This window comes from Cupressus sempervirens, chromosome 8 (genome assembly GCF_028749045.1).
Source record: "Cupressus sempervirens isolate cs-2001-9-10 chromosome 8, ASM2874904v1, whole genome shotgun sequence".
Lineage (NCBI taxonomy): Eukaryota > Viridiplantae > Streptophyta > Pinopsida > Cupressales > Cupressaceae > Cupressus > Cupressus sempervirens.
In genome coordinates, this window is record NC_143125.1 from 263,252,267 (window position 1) to 263,275,795 (window position 23,529).

Consider the following 23,529-nt stretch of genomic DNA (forward strand, 5'->3'; position numbering starts at 1 on the left):
TTGCAGAGACAATTGCAAGCATTGCCAAGGATTTGATGTAGCAATTTGCAGAGATTGTCAATGGAAGACGTGAGTTACAAATAATATCAGATAGGAGCAACCATTGGACGCATGTGTTCTTAGTTATATGGAAATCCCAGGCAGCTAGAGACCAAGTTGCGATTTTTAGATGTTCGTTCTTGAAACCCTAGCCGAGACTAGTGCATATGCGATTTTTTTTTTGGGTTACTAATCTCCAAGATTCAAACAGATGAAAGTCTCACAAAAACGAAAACCCTAGATAGGGTTTTGTGAAAAAATCTAAAAAATAATTTCAAAATTTTTTAACAAATAATTTCAAAAGAAATTATAAATTTTTTTGAAAAAATTTGAAGTATTGGCTTTGATACCATATTACAAGATTCAAGAATTGGCAGATTAACGGATTTCCGAATGATTGATTTATTAATAGAGGAACAAATGTATTCTTTATAATTACAAGGACGTTGTTTCTAAAAGAAACAACGTAGACTGAAGACGAATTTAGAAACAAATCTAAAGACAGGATAGGAAAATTCCTATCTGGACTGAAGACAAAAGAGACAGGATAGGAAACATTCCTATCTAAATTGAAAGACAGACTACAGACAAGTAGTTGATCATTATAGAAAGTATTTAACTAAGGAGATAATATCTTAATAGTCTTTGCTTGTACGAAAGTCTTGATAAATCCATGTTCTTGTAAATTTTCAATAATACTTGGAGTGAGAAATGATCTTAAGAGGTAAAACCAACAATGAAATTGGGAAATGATGAAAATCAGAGGAAGAGAAAACTTGGGAGATTCCTAAGTTGTCGAAAACTCCAAAATCCTAAGTACATTGAAATTCCAACAAGAATGAAATAAAGGAGGAAATGGTAGAGATTTCCGTAACTGGTTAAACCCCTCAAAAGTTCTTGATGTGAGATGAGTGAAGCAATTGAAAAAGCTGAAATGGAAAACATAGAAAAATCTGAACATGGCAAAAAACTTCAAAATGTAAAGTTGTCAAAATCTCTGAAATCTAGAGTTTCAAACTCCTTGGAAACTAAAGAAAGGACTAAAACTCTGAAAATTCCTTGATCGACTCGGTCGTCCAAAAGTCCAAAGAATGAATTAACTTCCAAAAGTACATGAAAAATTTGTATTTAATCAATCCAAGTTGATTTTAGTACATGATTCAATGATGATGTTGAACTTGAAAATTCTGCAATTCTTTTAGAATGTCAGAATTAAGTGTTTATATTCTTCATTCTAAGAGAGTTTGTTAATTCCCTTTATTAGTTGATGAATTAACATAGGTTGTTTTCACCTTTTCAGATTAAATGCATCCTGTCAAAGTTAAAAATTTGTTGATGTCTTCCAAGATTAAATGCATCATGGAGGGAGGTTGGGTACATTGATATGGAGGATTTCAATGAGAGGATGTATGGAACAATCCCTTGGAGTTGGCAAAGAAAATGGTGAAAAATGGGATTGGCTTCCCTTCATCTGTCCAAAGCTATGAGTTAGTGGTTGAATATCTATGTACCGTGGGGACGCTTCCCTGGCCAAAAAACCCATGTTTCAGAGATGGGGATGTTTCGGTGACGGGGGGATGTCCCCCAGCCGTCCCCAAAATTTGCAAATCACCAGGGTATGTCTTTGAAACTCGAACTGTACTGGGGATGGCCAACTGTCCCCGTTTTTTGTGAAGCTTAAATTTTTTTAAAAAACAAAAAGCTTTATTTTGTTTGGCCTTACTTGGTCATCCAGTGGGCTCTGCTTCTCCAAATGCCCTAAAAGGTCAAAATTGACCACATTGTGGTTGGTTTATCATTTGTTTGGTTTTGCCTATGAAGTTGGAGTGTGTTGCAGTTGGCCGGGGTTTTTATTTTGCAAGAAGAGGTGATTTTTTTGCTTCCAAGAGCTTGAGCAGCAGTCTACTTCATTTTTCTATATTTTGTTTTCTATGTTGAGCTTGACTTCATTTTTTTATATTTTGTTTTCTATGTTGAACTTGAACATTATGATGAAATTTTATGACAGCCCTCTAGCCTTTGGGCATATTTAGATTTTCAGATTTTTTATGATATTGTTCATTGCTAAACTTATATTTAAATATTTTTGTTCACATATTGATATGCATATTTACAATTAAGTACCAAATTTGGTTATTATTTCCTAGAGGGCATTCAAATGGTGCAAGTTAAGGTTCTATAATGTTTAAATGACATGCTTTGTGCTAATTTTCATATGAATGACATGTATATTTGCAATTTTCAGTGTATACTTTAAAATTTCCCTATATATATAGCCGTCCCCATTTGTCTTCTCCCCCCCCACAGTCCCCAAAATCGCGAAAAAATTTTGCGGTCTTGCCGTCCACGTCTCGGAAACTTGGGGGAACATAGTTGAATATACTATGCACTACCTGATCAAAAGAGAATAGTTTCTTTGGATGGAAGAATCATGGCGAATTTCACAGAGGAAGCTATCATAGAGGCCTTCAATATACCAACTTACCTTGTCATGTCATATGTTTAGAAGGATCGGGCCAAAAAGACCAGTCATTGGGGACTTGACAAGTGCGTAGAGGTCATTAATGCTCATTGGCTAGTCAAACCATGAACTCTTTATGCTTGACATGTGCCTAGAGGTTGTTAATGTTGCTACAAACTTGCGCAAATTTTCGCTCAAGTTGTTTGCTGGTTTTTTCCCTCTATGGCATGCAATTTTAGCTCCAATGCTTTTTATCTTCCCTTTCTTGTGCTTGCACAGGAAATGGCTGTGCTTTAAAGCCTAGAGACCATGTTAAGGCATTAGGTTTGACTTTTTTCCTTTATGTTTCTGTTTTTCAGGTTCCAACTTTGAAACGAAGTCTTCTCAGTAGGACTTGCCAAGTTCAGTGAGTCTGACTAAACTTATTAGGTACTCAGGTATCAAGTCCTTGGGCCTTGGTTTGCCTCATTCATGTTGGGACTCAGTGAGAGTGTATATATGCTTGTATTTAAGCATATTGACTTGCTGGGTCAAATGAGATTGACTACACTCACCAAGTACCAAGGCCTCAAGCCCTTGAAGCTTGGCTTGGCTTGCTTATGTTGGGCCTCAGCGAGTCTATATATGCTTTTATTTAAGCATATTGCCACCATTTTCTTTGCATATGAGTGATAATTGCAGAATAATTTTGCAGGTGCAGGTCTCTTGGTGTGAAGGAATCAATCCTATGTAGGCTAATTATATTATATGGCCTACTATTCTGTTCGAGACCACCTTTCACTGCTATTCTACGGTCTTTTGAGACAGATTTATAAACACTCTTATGACTTTCTTGAGTGAGATACAGGAGAGAGTGATATTTGAAATGAAAACTGAAATTATAAAGTGTATTGTGGGAAAACTAATTTAGTTCATTTTTTCACAATGATACAAAATCAGATTGCTTATGGTAGGACAGACTTGTCACTGAATTATCAATATCTGGAAACAATATTTTTAGAACAATTTTTATAATTCTAGAAGTTATGTGGAGCCTGAGAATTGGTTTCTTAAGAGTATTAGGAAATGAAATTTGTTGAGAATTTTAGCATTATGTGGCTTATTTAATTTTTTTTCCAGCTTATGATCAATTTTAAAGACGGTGGGTTGTTAATGCAATTTATATTTATGGAGTTGATAAATTTTAGTGAACTGAAAAGTGGGTGTCTTCTTTGATTTATTGCTCAAGTTATTTATGGTTGATGTTAGATTCTATCAGTAATGTTACTATTGTTTCTTCCTGCTGCTCAAAGAAACAATTTGGTTTATATTTTGCAGATACAGGATTTCTAAGGACTCTTGATTCTAGCATCAAGCGTAATACAGCAGTCATAAAAAAATTAAAACAAATAAATGAAGAGCAACGAGAGGGACTTTTGGAAGAACTTAGATCAGTGAACTTGAGCAAATTTGTGAGTGAAGCTGTAACAGCCATTTGTGATGCAAAACTTAGAAGCTCAGACATCAATGCAGCCGTGCAGGTGATTGATATTAGATCTTATTTCTTTTCTTTCTCTTCACTCAGATTCACTGCTTATCATGGCCTACATTACTAACTTGTACACACGATATTGTTTGATTGTTGATCAAGATTCTATAGTTAGCTATTTGCAGTTTTAGAAAAGGCAATGCTTATGTCTGTTAACCCATTCTATCTAATTCATCTTATTATCGAGAAGTTAACTTCAGAATAATTGTTTTGAAGGATGTGAGCCTCAATTTGATTATGCTTAGATTAAATTTGTTTGTATGGCTTCATAAAAGTCTCTGGAATAAAGAAATTGTGAAACATGAAATGGAATATAGTCGTTGAAGAAAAATCTGTCAGTGACATCATCTACATTTCTTATGCCTGCATAGTGAAACAAATTTGTAAAGAGATTTGGAGATTAGCTTGTGGAATTTCTTTCCTCATGTAGGAGTTGGAACTGAGGGAGACATATGAACATGCCTATAAGTTGTAGAGGAAAGGCTACTAACAAGAGAGTGCAGAAATTTCATCATCAAAAAGTTCATATCTATATACATTTGCATTTAGTCTTATGAGGATGACATTGTATCCAAGATTCTAAATGTTACATTCCTAATGCTGAACCGACCTTGAGTTATGTGCCTTGTTTGTTACAAAAGTTATCGCAAATGCCTACAATTAGTTTCTCTTGTTGAATAGATGTTGGCATGTCGGGGCAACATGATGAATAATTAAAAAATAAATTACTCCCTTAAGTTTGAGTTTTGGCATCTCGTTCCTCCCATTATTAGTGCACATTTCTTCTAGAATACCATAGTCGTTCTCACCATGGTCATGTAGGTATCACATCTTTGTCTCGAAATGGAAGATAATTTTCAAAGAAGATAGTATTTAGCGTTCAAGGTCTAGAATTTGGGGTTTAGGGTTGTAAATGACCAACAAAGCTTTAACTTCACCATTTTGTTTTATGATTCATGTGCTTGCTTTGCTTGATGTGTTTGGTTTAGGGTTCATGGTTTAGGGCTTGTGGTCTAGGGTCCATTGTATTGGGTACAAGCATGGTGCGAGGCCATAAGGTCTATGGTTTAGGGTGTAGGGCAAAAGGGTAAGCTCTAGGGTTCAGGGAATAGGGTTCTTGGTCTAGGGTTTAGGGTTCAAAGTCTAGGGTGCAGGGTCTAGGGATCAGGGCTCATTATTAAAGGTTCAGGCTATAGGATTCACATGTCAATGTTTAGGGTTCAAGGTGCACGTTATAGGGTTCAGAGTGTAAGGTCTAGGGTGAAGGATGTAAGGTTGAGGTGTAGGGTTAAGGGTTCAAGGTATAGGGTCTAAGGGAAGGGTGTAAGGTTGAGTTCTAGGGTGTAGGGTTAAGGGTTCAAGGTGCATGGTTAATGGTCCGCTCTCTAGGGTTCAAAGTGCAATGTACAAGATTTAGGGTCAAGGGTTTAGGGTCTAGGATCAAGTATTTTTTGTTCAAGTCATAGGGTTCAAGGTCCATGATCAAGGGTTTAGGGTTTCTGGACAAGGGTATAGGGATCAACCTCATTGTTTTCTATTATAATTCAAGGTCCATGATCCAAGTTTTAGGGTCCAGGGTTCGGGTGTAGTGCCTAGGGTGAAGGTGTAGGGTTGATGATACACGGTATAGGTGCATGGTTTGAGATCCAATGTCTAGGGTTGAGGCTATGCAGTGGCAGACTCTTGTGGGGTTTGTGACATTGCTTAATTGCCCCTTGTGTCTTCTACAAGTGTAGTGGTTGTATTGGGCATTGACAGGTCGATGTTTTGGTGCAACAACCACCATAGCGGTTAACAAGTGGTATCAGAGCTTGGTCACAGGGTCAAATCCATGCACGCCGCGTTGAGTGATGTTGGGAGGGGGATTGTTTGTGGTGGGCCAGCATCCTTTGTGGGGTTCGCGACATGCTATTTTTGTATATTCTATTAAATGATCTTTTTGATCATTTGTTGATACAACAAATTATTTCACCAACTAGTGATGAAGATTGTAGCTGCAATAGAGATCTTTTGAAAGAGAAATATGATAGTTATGATTGTTATGGTCATCTTTAGCTGAAGAAGACATTTGCAGTAATATCTGAGATAATATTTAATAACATGTGTCATGCGAAGAGACATGCACATGGAAATATGAAGCGTTGAATATTTGGAAATATGAAGGGTCTTGTATTTGGAATTTGAAGAGACCTTTGTGTGTAATACAGAGTCTCATTTCAATCTATTTATGTGATTGCTTAGTGTATTGTAATGCAATCAAGTGAAAGCTTTGTACTTGAACATTTTCATTATCGATAAAAGTGATTTTTGTTGTGTGGATGGGTTTTTCCCTTCAAGTGGAAGGGTTTTCCCAAGATAAATATTTCGTATCTTTTGCTCTTACTTCTGTTCTTCTTTATTTGCTGTTTATCAGTTATCCCTGAGCAAAACATTAACATGGTATCACAGCTAGGTTAGATAACAACAATAAAGAAAATCTCTTTTCACTAGCTCCTGTATCTGTTGTGAATTTCAGTAATTATTTTAGACTTTCTATCTGGATATTTAAATTTGTTGCCGTGGATCCAATTCTATCAAAATGTTCAGATATTCTGGGAATTCTTTTTTTTTTCTTGCCAAAGTATTTATGACATTCTCATGTGGTTTTGATCCTTGCTAGCACCGTTCATTTTATTTGCTTTATATGGTTTGTGATCTTTATTTGACCTGGCATCCTATTCAAATATCCTCTCCGCTGGCAGTCTTTCTTCTCTGGCAAATGTTTGTAGAAAGGGTTGGTTATGAAGGCTGTTTGTGTCATTTTCATATCAGAGCTTTATGGCTGTTCTTTTCTTTTCTTCTTACTGTGGCTTCATGGCAATATAATTATTGATTGGAGTCTGTTTCGGATGAGAGTTGGGCCTTCTATGCTCCTTATGTCAGATAAGCGGTGATTTTAAAGATGGTACCTTGAGATGCGGCTGGGTGTGCAATTATTTATTGTGCATTATCTTTTCTCTCTGGTTCTATTAACCTATATAAAAGTTTTCATAAGCATATTTTTTAGTTGCCACTGCTGGTATTCAATTTACTTCATACCCATTGATTTATTGTCGATGATGATATTCTATGTTTGCATCTATTCATTGAAGGCTTCAGAGTTTCGGTATTGTGGTGTCTATGTGCAATGTTATGTCACCACATTCTGCTTTTCGACATCTAGGGAAATGTTTGCTGTCGAATCTTTATATATGACAGTTTGTATTTTATTGTCTGAATATTTGATTTCAAATCTCCTAGATCCTGTATGTTGTTGTAATATTGTCATTTTGTTTGCAAAGCCTTCATTTGCTGCTATTTAAGCAACTCTTGAAATAGGTTATAGTTGGTACACTTTATATGGTTGTCATTCGTCGGAAATATTAAGCGTTTTTGTTGTTTTCTTTCCTGTTTGATAGAATTCTTATCATTGCCGAAAATTTGATGTGGTGATTTTGCTATATACTTGTTTTGTTACTGTCCCTGTGACTCTATTCCTTGAAGACATAAACCTTGTGGGAAGAAGATTGGATGTAGCCTCAGGCTTTGAGATTGAATCTACCTCAGGATTCATGTGGAGCTAACTGCTTGTTTAGAGATTTTTGTGATGGAGAAAAATGATCGATTTCAAGTGTTTGCAACCTTCTTAGTTATTGCCTGCAAATGCATGAATGCTGCATTCCTCTGTTGAGTGGTATTGGGTTGATAACTTACAGAATGGCTGAAAGTTTAATCTTGCTTTGGTGAGTGGAAGGATCTTGCAATAGATTGCTGCCTAGTTGGTGATGTCACCTTTACCTTCGTGGAAAGTTAGTTTTGAATAATAATGCCATGTTGTCTCCTGGAACTCGGTGTTGAGGCTTTTGCAATGAATCACAGTGTTGCAAGACCAAATACTGTTCATAACATATATATTACTAGGTGTGTGTAGCTGGGACAGTGTAAGGCGCCAATCTTGATCAGTCAGCTCCAGTAAGCAACTCCAATGTGCAAAGGTTTGTGTAGTGCTTGAAAATGTCATGTGTTTTGGCTATCACCGCTACTGAAGTACAAGGGAATCACTGCTAATATTACAGGTGTTATGGTTCCTTGACATTGTGAGGGAATGTTGTTTTCTTTCTTTTGCTGACATTTTGGAAATTACTTTCTCTATTTCTTTAACTATTTGCACTAGAAAACTGGACTACAAAAGGATAAGAATTTGTCTTGATGTTTTGTTATATTACTGGGAATGGTATATAGCATTGATTTCTGTATTTGATCTCTCTAGTTTTAGGACAGATCAATGGGATAATGAGAGATTATGTGCAAATTCATGTAGAGCCTCGGACTGAATTGTAAAGAAAACTTAGATGAAGTATCTTCAGCTCCACAGGGAGGTTATGTGATAGAGGGAGATGACTAGCCCTTTGCAAGCTTATGTGAAAGTAAACAATTGGAATCAACAATCTTATTTTGGTGATCAAATTTGTCCCTGCTGAGAGGGAGTCTCTATTGAAAGAGCATCTCAGCCATTCTTACATGCTATTAATGCATTCTTCATAAAATTATGAGTTGAAAACCCTCGTTCCACCTCGAGTAGGTATAGTGGAACACCCTTTGTGATTAGGCATGGTGGAATTGCATTCTTCTTTGGGAGAAGTTTGAGGTGAAAGTCCTCGTTCCACCCTCTGCGAGTAGGCATGGTGGAAGTCATGTATGTGACTCCATTTTATGTGCTTATTAACTAAGGTGAATTATTTTATGCTCAGATAACATGTTTTATGTGATGTGAATATCATTGACATCTTTGGTTGCAACTATGTGTGCCTGCTATATTTAAGATCTTTCTCTTGCTAAGAGTGAGTGTTGAAGATTGTAGCTGTGATAGAGATCTTTGGTTTTATGGAACAAAAATATGACAGTTATGATCGTTATGGTCATCTTCAGCTGAATAAGACATTTGTAGACAAGAAACTTTGATTGCCTTGCTAAACATCATCAAATTTTAGCACGGAGTAGATGATTTAATCCTTTCCTTAAGGAACAGTTGGACTGAGTGCGAACATTCTGGGAACAAGCTAGTTTAGTATTTTTACATTTCTCTGAAGCACTGTATTTGGTGGTAGGCAAGCTCATCTTTGTATTGGTTCTTAGTTGTTTTCATTCTTTCTATGGTTTGGGAATGTTTACCATCTCTGTATCTTTTACAGTTCCGGAGGTTGTTGATGTGTGTGCTTATTCAAAACATTTTATTATTATCTCTATCTCTGAATTTCTCTGATGCACTGGATTTGGTAGTGGGCAAGCTCATCTTCATAGTGGGCAAGCTTTTCTTTCTTTCTATGATTTGGGAACTTTTACTGCCTCTGTATCCTTACAGTTCAGAGGCTGTTGATGTGTAGTTATTCAAAATATTTCATCATTATCTATACCTCTGAATATAGAAAAAATAGATTGCAATTCTATCCCTGACTAAACAAATAAAGAAAAATACAATGTAATTTATTCTTCTAAGAATATAACATGTTTTTTTACAGAGAATCATTGATGGATAAATGTTCTTAAAGAGTCATATTGAAGTGTGGCGACCTGCTTAAATTAGATGTAATGCCAATATCCAAGCCAACATTCACTTTTTTGAGCAATACCTTCTAACGAAACAAGTGGATTCCTAGATAAAAGCCCCTGAAGGAATTTTTAACATTGAATTTTGTTTATCTAAGATTCTAAACCTAATCTGACCTAACTTAATTTTTTAAATAGTGTAACACGGGGACTCACACCCCCCTCCCAAACCTCGAAATACCCATCGCCGCACCGGGTACTTGAGTACCCAAGGACCCCCACCTCTGCATTCCGCAATCATACTGCCACTGAGATGAGTACTTGAATTTCTATTTTAATTTTGATTTTTAAATGTTACTATTGGGTATGTAATATGTTCCTATGTTGAATGTTCAATGGTTCTAGTTCATGTTGCAATTTTTCTATGTTCAAGTATTTTGATTTGGTATGTTCTACTGAAACATCATTTCATAACTAGCATTTCAAGTTCTATATGTATACTATAGAACACCCCTCTCTACCTTGTCCTCCCATTGCCACCGTCCCCTGGCCAACCCCCCGACATCCTGAAAATGAGGCCCATTTTCCCCGCGTCCCAGAATCTCGTCCCAATATCCCACTGTCCACACTGTTTTTGAAGAGGTAACAGTCCTTGCAGTATTTGTTTTTGGCATTTCTAGTTGTGTAAGCTTGCCTCATTTGTAGTATTGCCTTATTGTTACAGAAATTCTACATGTATTTGCTATTGGTCATTATCATTAAATTGGTTCTTTGATTGTTGTATCTTTTCTTCATCAGTATCGTATAAATTGACTGTTTGTGTTTTTTATAATTGCAGAAGTTCTACATTTTGATCCTTCTTTCTGTTTAGGAGTATGAAGCATTGAAATATCTTAATCTCTAGGATATGCGTTTATAATTTATTTTGTTTCATAGCTCATTAATTGCATTCTATTTTTTAGGTCTGCTCCTTGCTCCATCAGAGGTACAAGGACTTTTCACCCACTTTGATTCAAGGGCTCTTAAAAGTCTTCTTTCCTGGTAAAGCTATCGAAGATGCTGATGTAGACCGGAGTGTAAGAGCGATGAAGAAACGAAGCACACTAAAGCTTCTTATTGAGCTATATTTTGTTGGAGTTATAGAGGATTTTATTTTTTTCATAAATATCATAAAAGACCTTACCAGCACAGAGCATTTTAAGGATAGGGACACTACTCAGATGAACTTATCATTGCTTGTCAGTTTTGTTCGTCAAGGAAGGGCCTTTTTAGGGCTTCCTCTTTCAGGCCAAGATTTACACGATGAGGTATTCTGCAGATGTAGATGCTTTTCAATTTCAACGTCATTAGCTTTTTATTTAGATCAGTAATGTATAAATTAAGGTTGTTGACATGTATGTGTCTTTATTGTTGTTTTTCTATTTGACAAAAATGATTCAATTTAATTTATTTTGTGATTTTCTCTCATTAATTAAATTAAATTGAAAATATCTTATTAGTTCATGGCAAATACAAGCTGTTATTACAATTGCAATGGGTTTTTAATTAATTTCTTGAGGTTTGCTTTGCGTGTGAAGTGATGGATTGTTGGGAGTTTTTAGCAATGTAATTTATGTTTATTGCATAATGATGAGACTTGGACTTAGGCAAGCTGATTGAAAAAATGATGAGCAGACAGTTATACTAAGGGGGAAGGTGGGGTGTGTGTGTGTGTGTGTGAATCAGTATAACATAAAACCTTTTTTTTTCAACTTAACAATGAAGGCACATATCTTTATACCAAAGTATATTCATTGCATGTTGGTATTCACACATGATCTATCATGAACACAAATACAACATAGGATATATACATGGAAACACTCACTGGAGAAAACCACGGCAAATTATTGCTATTGTATAAATACTTATTTTACAAAGTTTGCAGGTACCAACCTACTAGGGGCACTGACGACTCCTTCAATTCGGAGAACCTTTCCCACTATAGGCACCGTCGACTCCTCCAGTTTGTGAGAACCTTTCCCACTATAGGCACTAACCCCTCATTCTAATTTCCACTTTTTAGCAGATGATGGATGATCCAATTCTTTACAAGTTCACTCTAGCTCTCTTCTTCAATCAATCATAGTCTGTTTCTCAAATCTGCTATAGCCCGATCATAAATATGTCACAGGGTGGACACAAACTCTTCATAAAATTTATCATAAATCTGCCGTAAACTGCTGCTATCGTGGTGACAATAATTTTTTCATAAAACGGATCACAATCCCCATAAAACTCTCTTCAATGTGCTTCATATTTCTGCTACTAGACCTTCATTTAATTCCTTTTCTTCTCAATCTGGTGTATGTACATGATTATTCTTTTCTTGCACACTACTCTCTCTACACTATTCTCAACTCTTAATTCTTCTTGTACTTGAATGATATATTCTTTTTATGTCTCATACATTTCACATGCTTCTCTTCCTTTACTTTCTGTCCATTCCTTTTCTCTTCTAAGAGTCATACTCCTTGGCATAGATACATCCTGGAAGATTCACACTTTTTTATAATCAGAACTCTTCATTAAATTAAACACATTGATTTCACCTTCTGATTACCAAATCTAATCGCTTTTACTGTCAAGTGTATAAACTGCATCTCTTATTAATTGAACAAATTACTGATGTCTTGTGATAACTTTCAGACAAGGAGATTGATATGAGTTTATATTATGCTGCTCTAAATTGTGTGATGTTAATATTGCAACTTTTGAATAATGTATTTTATACCTTATATTAATTTGTATGCTTCTATATGCTATTCAAGCTAAAACCATTTATTATTATTGTTTTATCAGACATTATGGCTGTATATTCACCAGGGGTATGAAGTCGCATGTATGTTACCACCTTTTATATCTTTGTTCTAACAGAATTTATTACTGCTTATATCTGATTGTCGAGTCTTACAAATATGCTGACTTTGTGATTAAAGTCAATTGCTGCTTGTATTTACAATGAAGTTACTGTCAATATTCATTTGATTGCTGTATGCAAACCTTATAAATACAATTGCTACTTGATGAGTTAGGGGGAAACTTTCCTTGCTGATTTGTCTCCCTTTTCGACTTGGTTCAACCTGATAATTGATATGGATGCCTTTGTTGTAGTAATCACAGCCTTCTTACCGGTAAATTGTTGTAATATGATTGCTTTTCATAGAAGGAAATTGCTAATTGCTATATTATAAAATTAATATCTTCATTATGTTTGTAATATGTATTATAACTTGCATCATTGTTCTATTATCTTTGCGTTGTATTTGCATTATAACTTGCATCATCACTCTCCAGCCTAAATGTTGGGCCAAGACTATAGGTGATCTCCATGATGATAAGCTCATTGATGTTAGATCAGCTAGAAACAAGAGAAAGCAGTAGGTGATCTCTCATGGCCAACATGCACAGTATTTACGAACCTCAAGCTTATTCAGAGGCTAAAGGTATAATTGAGTGGGAATAGGCTATGGAAGCTGAAGAACATAGTCTTTTGGAAAACAACACTTGGGTCCTTTGAACCCTTCACCTTCGAAGAATCCCATTGGCCTTAAATGGGTGTATAAAATTAAGTACAAGGCTGATAAGTAACAACAGTTGGTAGCTCTTTCCTCAACTGAAGCAGAATATTAGGAAACTAATAAAACAACTTGAAAGGTAATTGGGCTTCAATGGCTGCTTTCTGACATGCATATGCCTCAGTTAGATCTTTCACCTCTATTTTGTGATAACCATGGGATGTTCAATTTTGTCGAAAATATAGTCTCCCATGAGCGGACCAAGCATGACGAGCTACACTGTCATTACATTTGTAAGCTTGTAGCTGATGGATCAATCTATTTGCAGTATGTTCCAATTGAGGACGGGTCTGTTGACACTCTCACCAAGTATCTGGCTCAGACAAATTTATAAAATTTAGTGGATACTTTGGTTTTGTTGACAGATTAACCATTCAGGGAGGGTATTAGAATAATATATGCATATCTAGCTTTTTAATGGTCAATAATATAACATTAGTTTGAGTAGATAGTTTCTAATTTTATTTAAAGTTATCGATTGTTTCTTTGCGAAACATTATCATTGCAATTGCCTATATATGTACATTTGATTCTTTGAATAAAATAAGCAATTACCATTTTGTAACATTCACCTTATACTCATTAAACTTGTTACGCACCATTTATTGGACTTCCAATAAAGAGCATGAATCAATATGCTCTTTAATGGAAGAGCATATCTAGCTTTTAGTTCCTGTAGACCCACCTTGAAAAATCATCAATTAAGAGCATGAAAGACTTCTCACCTTGCATACTTGGAGTCCCTGTAGACCCACATAAATCAATATGCATCAACCCACAAGGCTTTGTGGTAGAATGCACTTTTGAATTGAAACTTTTCCTTGTTTGTTTCCTAATTGACACTTGTTGCAAACATTGTTTGATGGTTTTGTGAGTTTTGCATGCCTCAAACAGCTTCCTTCTTACTGATCCAAACAAGACAATCAAAATTCATGTTTCATCCACCTGACTCAAACAAAACTTTTAATTTTGGACATCATCAAGAATATACAGATTGGTAGGAGCCCTCCTTGCATCAAGTTGCCATCAACAATATATTTACCATCTTTTCTAATTTTACAACAATCTGAATTGAAAATTAAATTGTGTTATTGATCATACAATTGACTCACACTTAATAAATTGTCTTTTCCAAAACAAGTTTGCTTTTACCTCTATTTGGTGGATGTATCACCTCCAAATTTTATTTTACCTCCATTAGTGCATTTGAGAATGAGAAACTTGCTATTCTCTCATGTCATATGCCTAGAGAAGCTACTGGTAATATACCATATATCTTTGTACTTTGTGAAAGGAAGGTTGTTTTTACAATCAAAGATTCCGCTACTAATTCTTTCACCTTCTTCCAAACTCTCTCACTCTTCTTGCTTCACTTTGAGAAATCTGCCATTCCACTTTCGCAAACTTTTTTATTGTGAGCTAAATTATTACATTTATGATAACATATAATATTGTAATTCTGTGAAGGAGCAAAAGAATTCTGATTCATGAGATTGAAATCATTTCTTGCAAGCAATCTACAGTTGCTTGCCTTCTGTCCAAAATAATTGCAAGAAAAAGTAACTATAAAAGAAAGAATCGTTATTTCTGATTTTTTATGTTGAATCCATTTTGTTGTTACTGTTTGTTTTCTGCTGTTCTTCTTTTGTAGGCGTAGAGCTTTGCCTCTGTTCAAGACCAACTCCACCTTTATCAGTAGGCATTCTTTGTTAGACAGTTATCTTGTTCAAGGACATGAAATTTTCTTGATTTATCTTCTTATGATTCAGACATGTCAGACATTTATCTATCTTTCTGAGTGAAACAATTACAATTTCAAGTCTTTCACAATTTTCTTCTTTAAGCTTAAGCTGTTTTCTGATTTTCTTCTTCAATTTTCTTTGATTCTTCAATCTGAGTCATCAAATCAACTATGAATTTTGTGCCTCTTGAAGAGCTTGAGATGTCTTTCTTTTTGCTTCATTTTCTTCTTGTAGCACTTTCAAGTTTTGATTTTTCTTTCTAAGTTTCTTGATTTTATTCCAAGTACTTGTAAGCTCCTCTTCAAAATTTACTTCCCCCTATTCATCAGTATGAACTTTATGTTCTTGATTTTCATTACTTATTTGAAGGCCACAAATAAATTTTTTTTTTCACTTGAAGACTCTTTATCACCAACATCTGACAAACTACTTTCTTCCTTTGAATAGAGACTCCTTTTGAATTTCTAAACCCTCTTTTCTTTTCCCTTGTACATTTTCTTGTTGAGATTGGGTTTCTTCTCATTTTTTCCATCTTCACATTTTTCATAAGGACATTTTGCTACAAAATTTCCTCTCTTGCCGTAGGTAGAACACTTGAAAGGTAGCCTGCCTCTGTATTTATTAAAACCTTTCTTTAACTAACTAATGAAATGTGACTTCAGATTGAGATTCTTCATCAACACTTTCACATGATACACACTCCTTGTCCTTTCTTTGAAGCTACAGCAACCTCCTTTTTGGCTGAAGAATCAGAGCATGTTCTCATCTCATAGGCTGTTAGGATACCATGAAGCTCATCAACAATCAATTTATCAAATTCCTCCATTTCTTCAACTGCTGAAACTTTGGCATCAAAGCACACAAGAAGAGACTCCTAAACTCTTAACAATTCATCAAGATCCTTATTTTATTCTCCTAAACCCTTAATGGTGTTAACACATTCATATACTGGGCAACATATTTTCTTCCTGCATCCTAACCCCATGTCCCCATGCGGTTGCGTAACTCAAATTTCTGCTTAATTTGAAGCAGCGAAAGTGTTCCCATGCATATTTTGAATGAAGGGAAATGGATAAAACAGAATCTTCTCCTATTTTAGTGGAGCAGCGGCTGATTTAAAAATGAAAATAAGCATTGAAAAAATGGGGGGGGCTGGAAATAAGCAGCCGTTGCTAACTGGGAAAAACAAGTGGTTCCACAATTTGTTTTCCCTCCTATTTTAAAATAGTTTTTACAATAACTGCTAAGGCAATAGGCAGCCAATATTCATAACCATGGGGCTACCAGCTACACAAATATCTGCTAAAAATATGGAGCAGTGGCTGCTAGCCAAAATAAGCTTATCAGCCACATGAGGATCTACTGCATGAGTTTGTTTCAAATCTCTTGAGTTGTATCACAATGCATAACTTTTACAAACTCTTTCTCAGATAACCCACATAACATTGCATTCGTAGCTTTTTCATTACTTAGAAAAGCCTTCTTTCCATTGACATTCATTGGAGAACCTGTAGGCATAGTATAAGCAGTCTTCACACTTCTCCAAACATTAAAATTAAAAACACATTACATACGGACACATTTCAAGGCTCCAGAATGCAGCAGTTGGAGCCATCGAATAGGGCTAATCAATTCATAGCAAGAGCTTCATAAAAACCCATGCGTGCAATTAGGATCAACCTCTTTAAGCTCTATTTCGGAAGGAACCTCGCTCTAAGACCAGTTGAATAGCATATAGGAAATATTGGGGGTGGGGTGAACTTCTTAACTATTACATGTATGAAACCACGTAAAGCATAAAGGAACAACCATCGAGACCAAATTTTTTCTCATGGAAAACCCTTTCGGGTTAAAAACTATGATACACAATAGCTTTCATTAAGAAAATGGGGACCTGCCCAACTCTCCTCTAAGCACAACTGCCTTCAACTGAAGCAACTACTCAAATACACTGAACTTGATATGATCATTTGTGTTTCCATACCAGTCTTTTCCTTAAGTGCACAACTTGCTCAATCCCATCTATATCTGAAATCACACTTAGTATGAATTGATATACCCAGTCGAACTGCAAAAACTCAACACACAACAATCATAGCTTTGCCACATACCCAGCACAAAAGAGATATTCGCACCTGATGTATATGCTGTTTCTCTTAATAAAATCCTTTTGCCCAGGGCTAGCATCTACAATACCAATCATCCTCTCTCTTTATGTATATCTGTTTGTACTTCCTTTTTAGCTCCACACACCTGTACTTCCTTTTAGCTCCACACACCCAACTAAATGCATCAACACATCTAACTCAAAAGTTTTATAACCAAGCTTGACTCCCCAGTTTAATAACACAACGTTCCACTAAAAAGACATGCATCGACACCGTCATTAGAAAATGACTCCATAACTAAAATCCCATGCTCAACTCAGATAACTCCCAGGAATGAATGACTGAAGCAGAATCAAATCCTTCAGAATACAAGATGTGAGTGCTTAATGCAAAAAAATGACAACCAGAGAATACCCATACTTAGCTTCATGCTTTAACTATATTATATGAGGGTTTCCTGTACTAAAAAATGCTGCCTATAAAAATAAAGACAGCACTTCCCTGAAAAAGGCAATACTAAATATCGCTTCACCATTAGCAATTTTTTTATATATGATAAAAACCATGTTTCTCACAAATGCCCAAAAATAAGCCTCCAGTCAAAAACATTGTTGAAATCTGCAGTCAATAACATTGTTGAAATCTGCAGTCAATAGCATTGTTGAACCAAATAATATGATCAACTCAAACAAGATTCTCCACTCCCATAAAATGCTAAATTGCAACTAAAATCATGGGAATAAATGGCTCGAGAAGAATCTTTTGTTTTTCGTTTAGAAACGGTCTTCAATACTAATAAAGATGCTTTACACAACTGTTCATTCATACTTAACTTTTGAAGCTGCCGCAACCTTGGGTATATGCGTTGAATGCATATTTTAAAATGTGCTGCCTTATTTCAAATCATAGAATTTGATGCTTTTGAAAATTTAAATGATGACATGGCACATTAGTGCTAAAGAAGACACACAAGCAGCTTGAGTAGACAGCTTGGCAGCTCAAGCAGACCCCCAAGAAGCTCAAGCAGACATCAAACCAGCTCGACTAGGCAACCGATCAGCTCAAGTACAGCCGAGTTATTCAACAAGGCAACTCAGTCCAGTTCTCTATTACTTAGAGTAATCGTTTGAAAGTTGTGCGACCTTGGTCATTAACTTTTGACATCAATGATAACATGCTCAGCAGTGTGGATATGATTTGGGTTTTGATCTGGTTGGGGTTCTACACTGTGTTCACCCAAGGTTACTCCAAGACCCGTTGGGTCTTTGTGATTTCTATGAAAGAGCCACAAGGAACCCTAGGTGTTTGGTAGAGACTGTGGGAGAACCTAAGGACTCCTGGAAAATAAAAACACAAGAGAATGTGATTTTGTTGAAACATATTTGTAAACAAGTAAGTGCATGTGTACATAATTTTGCCATAAGTGATATAACTTTGAAAAATGACAGGCTTTATTAAGGGTTGTGCTGTTTTAAAGGATTTAAAGGACGTGATTACAATGGGAGCGTAATGAGGAATTGGGTTGGATTCCGACTCATTAGCGTGTCGAGTTAGATGTTATCATTGCAGAGCTTGCCATAAAATATCTCTAGATGAGGCAGCTTGTGCAATTCATGGCTAGTGGAAGTGACATTGTAATCTATGGTGGTTCAAGTGAAATTAAATTAAATGTTGAGCTTTTGATGAAGATCAGCATGGAGATTATTAAATATTGATTATCATTCTTATTGTGTATTGACATTTGACAAATTGTTGAATATGAACTTGCTTTTTTGCAAATTAATTGTTACTTAATTATTTTTATTTATATATACGTGTCTATGTAAATATAGTGGTATATACAGACGTACATAAAAAAATATTTTTTATTTTTGCAAATTATTAGTAATTGAAATATTTTTTATTTTTTATTCTCATTCCTATACCTAGAGGAAAGCAAAACTTGCTCTGCCATCATACTTGGTTTCAATGTTGTAGGCTTGTAGCTATACACATCCAGATGGGAAACATAGACACATCCCCTTATCTGCAATTAGTGAGTTATATAATTATTTTTATTTATATATTTGTCTGTGTATATATATACATAAATATTTTTTTTGATTTGTGTGTGTAGCATTTTCATTTTGGCAAATTATGAGTAAATTAAATATTCTCATGAGAGATGGATTCATGTTGAGTCGCTACTCATGATAAATGTGTCAATGAGTTTGACTCAAACTACACATTTAAATCCTGATAGCAATATCATAATTTGACTTGCTGTGAAAATATATCCTACTTATCAATTTAAATATTGTTTATTTATATATATCTAATATGTGTGTGTAATTGTATAATCGTACCTACACCGAAGGGAAAATAAGACTTGCCAAACCACCATTATCGGGTTTCAATGGTTGTACCTGTACACATAGCCAGACGTGAAACTTAAATACATCCTCTTATCTGCATCTATTAATATATTGCACACTGCACACTATCATTTCTTATGTAGTTGGTGTTTAATATCTCCGAGTGGGTTTGTACCTTGACACTACTTTGGCAGCTTCTACTAATCTATATTGGGAAATTGAAACCTTAGCAAAAAGGTTGAAAACAATTTAAACAGTGTAAACCCTAGCAAAAAAAGGAACCCTAGCTCTTAAACAGAGGAAATATTGGAAAAAACTAAAAGTGAATGATAAGACCTTAGATATGTTAGAATATAAGGACGAAAGGAAACAACAAAAAACAAAAGTCATGTAATTGAAATCAGAGGAAAATCATCAAAATCCTGTCAAAGTGTCATAAACATGAAAAAATCAAAGTTGCACGGACACGGTTACAGATACAAATATGGGCACAGTATTGGGTACGGATACAGCCACTTTTTAAGACCCCCAATATGGATATGACATTAAAAAATAACACACATTTAACACAATTTTCTAAGTTATTAGAAGAGATTTTCATTACTTTGGAAGCAATATAAACAAAGAAATGCTACAAAAATAATATAAGTTAATTTTATACTTTATAATATACAAATATAGTAGAGTTGCATAAAAGATGAAACAAAAAAAATGGGTCGCTGAAATAGAACAGTATTTCATTTGTCTTTCTCATTTGGTGCATGTTTTATTTATAGCAATTTTAAATTGCACTAATGAAGCTCTTTTAAATCAAATTTTTAAAGATTTATGCCAAGTCCTAGAAAAATCAAATCACAGTGTTCTGCATGGTTGGAAAAGCAAGTGTTCTAGGCACACATGGGTACAAAATTCAATGTGTATCTAGGCTGTTTTGGATAAGTTTCCAAATTAGATACAGAGATACGCGTTCCCAAGGAGGGACAGGAGTTTCCGGCAACTTTGGGATCAAATGAAGTAAAAATGAGGTGTTTTGCTATTTTATTGCTGCAGAGTGCCTTTTTGGTACTGTCAGGCATGTCTTTATACAAACTACTGAAAATTGTGAGTTCTAGGGCGAATTACACGGTGAATGTTTGCCTGAAAGTTGAAACTCAACAGTGAGTTTTAGGTCAAGTGACCTGCCAGCTTGTTTCAGCTTTTGAGTTCTTGAAATTCTAATCTATAATCCCATTAGCTATTTACGTTTTTTTATTCAAGATGGTTATTTGTTTTGTATAAATTCTCTATTACTTGCATCTTACATTACATTGCTTTCCTGTGATAGTGGTTGTGAATTTCGTTAAAGTCAATTGATGTTAATGTTGATTAATGAACATCAAGTTTTCATAGATCATAAAATGAAGTTAAAGAGCTTCCAGAAAAGGCTTTGTTCTCAACTTCAATTTGAACATTTTGGATTGCATTCTGGATGAAAGATAAATGATACAAAGATTGCTAGATTAATTTAATTTCAGAACTCTGATTTCAAAATATTAGAGCACGTTTCAGGGCACTGCTAGTTTTGATTGATTAGTTAACAGATACACTGGTTATGTTTAATAGCTTTTGTTTAACCTGTAATCATGTTGCAGATTTAGCAGTTCTATACTGTTTGTGAATTTTCATCTGATAGTTTGTAGCTGTTGCGGTCATACTAGATGCTTCAGATTTACAAAGTAATATCTGTTGATTTTTTTTTTGATTTATAAAGTGAAGGTTCCATATAACACATCTGCCCATAATAGAGAAACATGCACCATAACCAAAATCAAGAGCAGCTTGGTTAGCAATTTTCTATATGGTTTTCATAAGCAGCAAGACTATTGTAGTTACATTCAATAGTACTAACTAAATTGACTGACCTACAGCTGGCTAACATAGCCTTCAGATAGTAGAAGTAGAACTACCCAGAAAAAGAAATATACCACCTTCTTTTTCTGAAGAAGTGCAGCTACCTTCATGACCTTAAAACCACGTAAATGGGCATACAAGTCCATCAGAGGCCTTACCGATTAAAATAATAAATACAAACAATATACGATTCCTTAATATGTAATTGCCGTCACATTTCTGATTTACTATTCCTTTTTCTTAAGTACTGCAACTACCTACTTGAACTTCAAACCATGTTAATGGGCATGCAAGTCCATCAGATACAAACTAATTTAAATAATAAATACAAAATTACATATCTTAATTATGCACTATATATTTTGTTCAGATATTTAAATTGCTTAATATGTTATTCCCTTTGCATTACTGATTTGCTCTTCCTTTATTTTGGATAATATGACAGATTTATAAAGAGCTAAATGTTACCGTGGAACAAAAGAAGTTTCTCAGGAAGGCATTGCAGTCATTCTATGATGCATCTGTGGAGCTTCTTCAATCAGAACATTCTGTATGAGCCTGGAGCCCGTTACTTTAGGATTCATGGGTTGGAATAAATTAATAACAAGTATTATCTCTCTAATTTTTTGTATAGAATTTTCAGTCCATGATGGTTAAGCCATATATACTTTACTATTCATGGGTTGGAATAAGTTAACAAGTGTTATCTCTCTGATTTATTTGTGTAGAATTTTCAGTCCATCATGGTAAGCCACGTTATATTGAAATAAAATGCTGTTTTCCCTCTGGGCATTCTATTCTAAGATTGATTTTCCAACAGAAAATCCTTTAATACGAGACAACAATGCTAAGCTCAATTTAAATTTATACTTCTCACCAAAATTCACATTTATTTTGATTGACTTAAGGCTGTTTGCAAGGTCATCACTTCTAATGCTATTGCATACAAATTCTTGACTAACAGCATATTATCTTATTCAATAAACAGAATCCCAAGGGAGCAATTCTTATTCTCCTTTCTATGGCTTTGTGACTCTAAATGGCTATGAATTGTTATGATTGTTGCTGTAGATCCTGTTGTTAAAGCATTGATTTCTTGAGCTTAAAACTTTCAAATTTTTGCAGTCCCTTAGACAGATGGAACAAGAGAATGCAAAAATGTTGAATGCAAAGGGAGAGCTAAGTGAAGAAAATGCAATTGCATATGAAAAACTGAGAAAATCCTATGAACTGCTGTTCCGTAGTGTTTCAGCGTAAGTATTGCTTTTTGTCATTTGTTTCATATTTTGTCTTACAAAATCTAATTCTTTATTTTCAGTCATTCTGTCTCGTTTCCTTTAATCACATTGTTTATATGCTCTGAAAGATTGGAAGCTTGTCAGAATATGTTATATAATGAAATGTGAATCTTGTTAAATTAATTTGATTTGGGAACAAATGCACTGATAGTTGACAATTTGCTGGCCATCACTATCACTTGCGTTCATCAATTTCATTTTTGATTTGAATGTGAGAAGGCTCCATCCAATCTCTCTCTCTCTCTCACACACATTTTTGGAGTGTCTCTACTGACACTTTTTCCCCTCTCATGGTATTAGAGCTGTAGACGTGTTACGGATTAGGGAAGATAAGGAGATATCTAGGAAGGCAACTGTAGTGTAAGGAATATTCTTGAGATAAAATCTCTAAAATCCTAGAATTCTTAGAAAGGAGACATGACATGTGCTATGTCATACCAGGTTTCTGATATAGAGGCAACGGGATTGTGGGGTGTATTTTTGAGATGGATTTTGCAGGAGCTCACTTTTTCAAAGATTTTAGATAATGATTATTAAGAATCTAAGTAGCCAATCCTGGTTCTGGTTTGGATTTGGATTTGGTGATTTGGCAATTTTTTTCCTGCCAGATCTTGATTCTGCAGATACATATATAGACATTTTCGATATGTGTGTGTGTGTGTATGTATGTATGTATGTATAGACAACATAGTATAAAAAAAAAGATAGCATAAACAAGATGAACACAAGACATAGATTATCTTGGGAAAATCCCAGCGACACCAAGATAAGATAAGATAATATTAATGTCCACGAAAAAGCAAAACGGTTTATGGGACTGAGCATACAAACAGAAGAGCCGGCCAAAGCAGAGGCACCGAACGGTGACTGAGAAGAAACAAAAGCAAGAGACAAACAATAAAGAAGACAAGGTAAGGACTAAGGGTC

General features: G+C 35.1%; 1 protein-coding gene across 1 annotated transcript in view; it reads left to right on the forward strand.

Moving 5' to 3' along the window:
• Positions 1 to 23,529, forward strand: part of LOC149542465 (regulator of nonsense transcripts UPF2) — a 196,650-nt gene that overhangs the window by 41,121 nt on the left and 132,000 nt on the right. Inside the window, exons 3-6 of the mRNA XM_089797407.1 lie at positions 3,818 to 4,020; positions 10,556 to 10,900; positions 21,750 to 21,854; positions 22,430 to 22,557. Of these exons, the coding sequence (XP_089653533.1) occupies positions 3,818 to 4,020; positions 10,556 to 10,900; positions 21,750 to 21,854; positions 22,430 to 22,557 (781 nt within the window). The remainder of the gene's footprint in view (positions 1 to 3,817; positions 4,021 to 10,555; positions 10,901 to 21,749; positions 21,855 to 22,429; positions 22,558 to 23,529) is intronic.